Here is a 2,326-nt window from a genome sequence, read left to right as displayed (position 1 = left end):
TGTTGTTTATTTACATAAAGGTACAATAATTATTCTTTCTTGTATATCAATCGAAAAACGACGTTTGTACTGTTGTATGATTTAAAATAATTGAATTATATAGTTACCATCAGCTATAAATTTTGGTAAAACAACAAACGCTCTTACAATTTATATCAATGCCAAAGTCATGGATTTAGAACAATTTTTGTGTGGAAGATTGTTGGAGTCCAATAATTACTCTTGTTGAACAGAGCAATCAAAAATCTGATTAACACGGTTACTATCAACTATATCTTTTGATCAATGTCGTCATTCGATTTTAAGCAATTGAATCATGCAAAATCAAGTTTAATATTCACTTCAAAATTCTTTGTTCATCACAAATTTAAATGAAACCTCATTTTGATTAACGATCGAGCTTAAGGTGTATTTTATATTCATAAATTTTTACGATTTTTAGGTCAAGATAGGGCGAATCAAGTCGAATAAGTATTTTTATATATCTGAGTTCGAGTTCAAATATGAAGTTCGAATTAACTCGATTCATTAATGCTCATGATATTTTATAAATCAATCCTTTAAAAACTCACATAGGATTCAAGAAGCAAATTCCACTCCACAAAAGCAAAGATACAATGAGAGAGGGTTTTTATTACTTGCACTTAAATTCTACTTTCCAACTCAAACAAACGAATAAACAAATTAAAGAAATAATATCTTAATCTTTACATACTTAAAAACACATCCAAAAGTAGTCACTAATCATCTTTTCCTCCCCCCTAAATTTCTTAAATTTCAATAACACCCCAATCTTTCCGTTGGGTGAAAGTGTGACACTTCTTCATACTTCTTGTGCTATTTTAATTAGATATTCATATATATATTTAATTTGGAAAAATATATAAAAAATATCTAATTAATATTATGATATGCACAATATTATATCCATCAACCCTGAATGGCCAAACTTGGATGGGAAGCTAACGGCGATAACGGCGGAACCTCAAAGATGCCCTTCTCATCTCCCCAATCCCAAACGGCCGTCCAACTTGACGGCGTTAAGGGCACTGTCGCCGTTAACTGACTTTCACTATTAACTTCTTGTATTTCTTCCCTCTTTATTTCCTTCTTCCGTTTCTCTTCGACCTCACTTCCCCTAACCCTTTTCCGGCCAGAAGTCGCCGGCAGAGGCGTAATCTCCGGTATGGGGTTCAAGTTTCCTATCTCAAGTGGGAAATTTAGAATGGCTTTGCTGCCTCTCAGCTTGAACGCCGCCCTGTCGTACGCCTTCGCCGCCTCCACCGCCCTGTCGAAGGTTCCCAGCCAAACCCGAGCACCCTTCCTGTTCGGGTCGCGTATCTCCGCCGCAAACTTCCCCCACGGCCGCTGTCTGACTCCCCTGTAGTGCCGCCGCTCGTCGGGATTCGCCTCAACTTTCTGCTCAACCACCTTGAAACCGGCGGAGTTGTTGACTTTAGGAATTGAGATGTTAAGCGAAGGCTTCCTTTCGGTGAAACTTGCACAAACCTCAGGCTTCGTTTCGAATCCCAAGAACTCACACTCGGTTTTAGGAGCCAAGAGACCGGAGATGTTTGTGCTGTAACTCGAGCCTGAAAAGCTCAAATTTACAGGAGAAAATGCAAAAGATTGATCGATTGAACAAGAAGATGAACAAGAATTGTTCGTGACTTCAGAAACCACAGAATCAGAACTAATCGAAGTTCCTGAAATCTGTGATTCTGATGAAAAAGGGCAGTAATTCTCGATAAATGCCATGTCATCAAGAAGATGCTGGCGTATCAACTCCAGAGCCGAACTTTCATCGGGTGAAGCCATTTTTGGACAAAAAATTCTTGAACAATCTCAGGAAGGAAAGGGCCTTTTGTGTTTTTCCCTGTTCTGAACTGAATTTAGTTCTTGATCTAAAATCGATTCCCCTTTTTCTTGTAGTGGATATTGTGGCAGTGAAGAAGATGATTATATAAGCAATTGAAATTGTGAAAGGGGTTTCTAGGAAGGCTTGTGTGGAGGAGCGAGGAAGCATCATTTTTGTTTGGATTTATTCACATTTCAAAAATTAGAAAATTATTAAAAATAAAAATGGTGGAATTCTTAGGTGGGTCGCACAAAAGACGAGGATACATTTTTAATTTGTTTTGGTTAGGAAAAAAGTTATGAGGTTTAATTGCATTTGCATTATGTTATCATAACTTTTAATATGGATGATATTTTTATATGAAAAATTTTGCATATAGTTTTTTCATGTTCAAGATATAATGAAAGTTTTAGAAATTTAATTGGATCATGTAAATTAAGTTTGGACAATTATATGATTTTAATCGGA

General features: G+C 36.4%; 1 protein-coding gene across 1 annotated transcript; it reads right to left on the bottom strand.

Annotated features, from left to right (window-relative positions):
• Positions 1–578: 578 nt before the first annotated feature.
• Positions 579–1,956, bottom strand: LOC140841119 (ethylene-responsive transcription factor 5-like). Its single transcript, XM_073208320.1, has one exon. It carries the CDS (start codon positions 1,816–1,818, stop codon positions 931–933), a length of 888 nt encoding a protein of 295 aa, XP_073064421.1. The 5' UTR covers positions 1,819–1,956; the 3' UTR covers positions 579–930.
• Between the last annotated feature and the right edge of the window lie 370 nt (positions 1,957–2,326).

Source organism: Primulina eburnea, chromosome 9 (assembly GCF_022965805.1).
Source record: "Primulina eburnea isolate SZY01 chromosome 9, ASM2296580v1, whole genome shotgun sequence".
NCBI lineage: Eukaryota > Viridiplantae > Streptophyta > Magnoliopsida > Lamiales > Gesneriaceae > Primulina > Primulina eburnea.
The sequence above is the reverse complement of the archived record's forward strand: the minus strand, read 5'-3'. Positions and strand labels throughout refer to the sequence as shown.

Bases quoted from the DNA above. Each gene is read 5' to 3' on its own strand.
- LOC140841119 (XM_073208320.1), bottom strand. From the start codon at position 1,818: ATGGCTTCACCCGATGAAAGTTCGGCTCTGGAGTTGATACGCCAGCAT.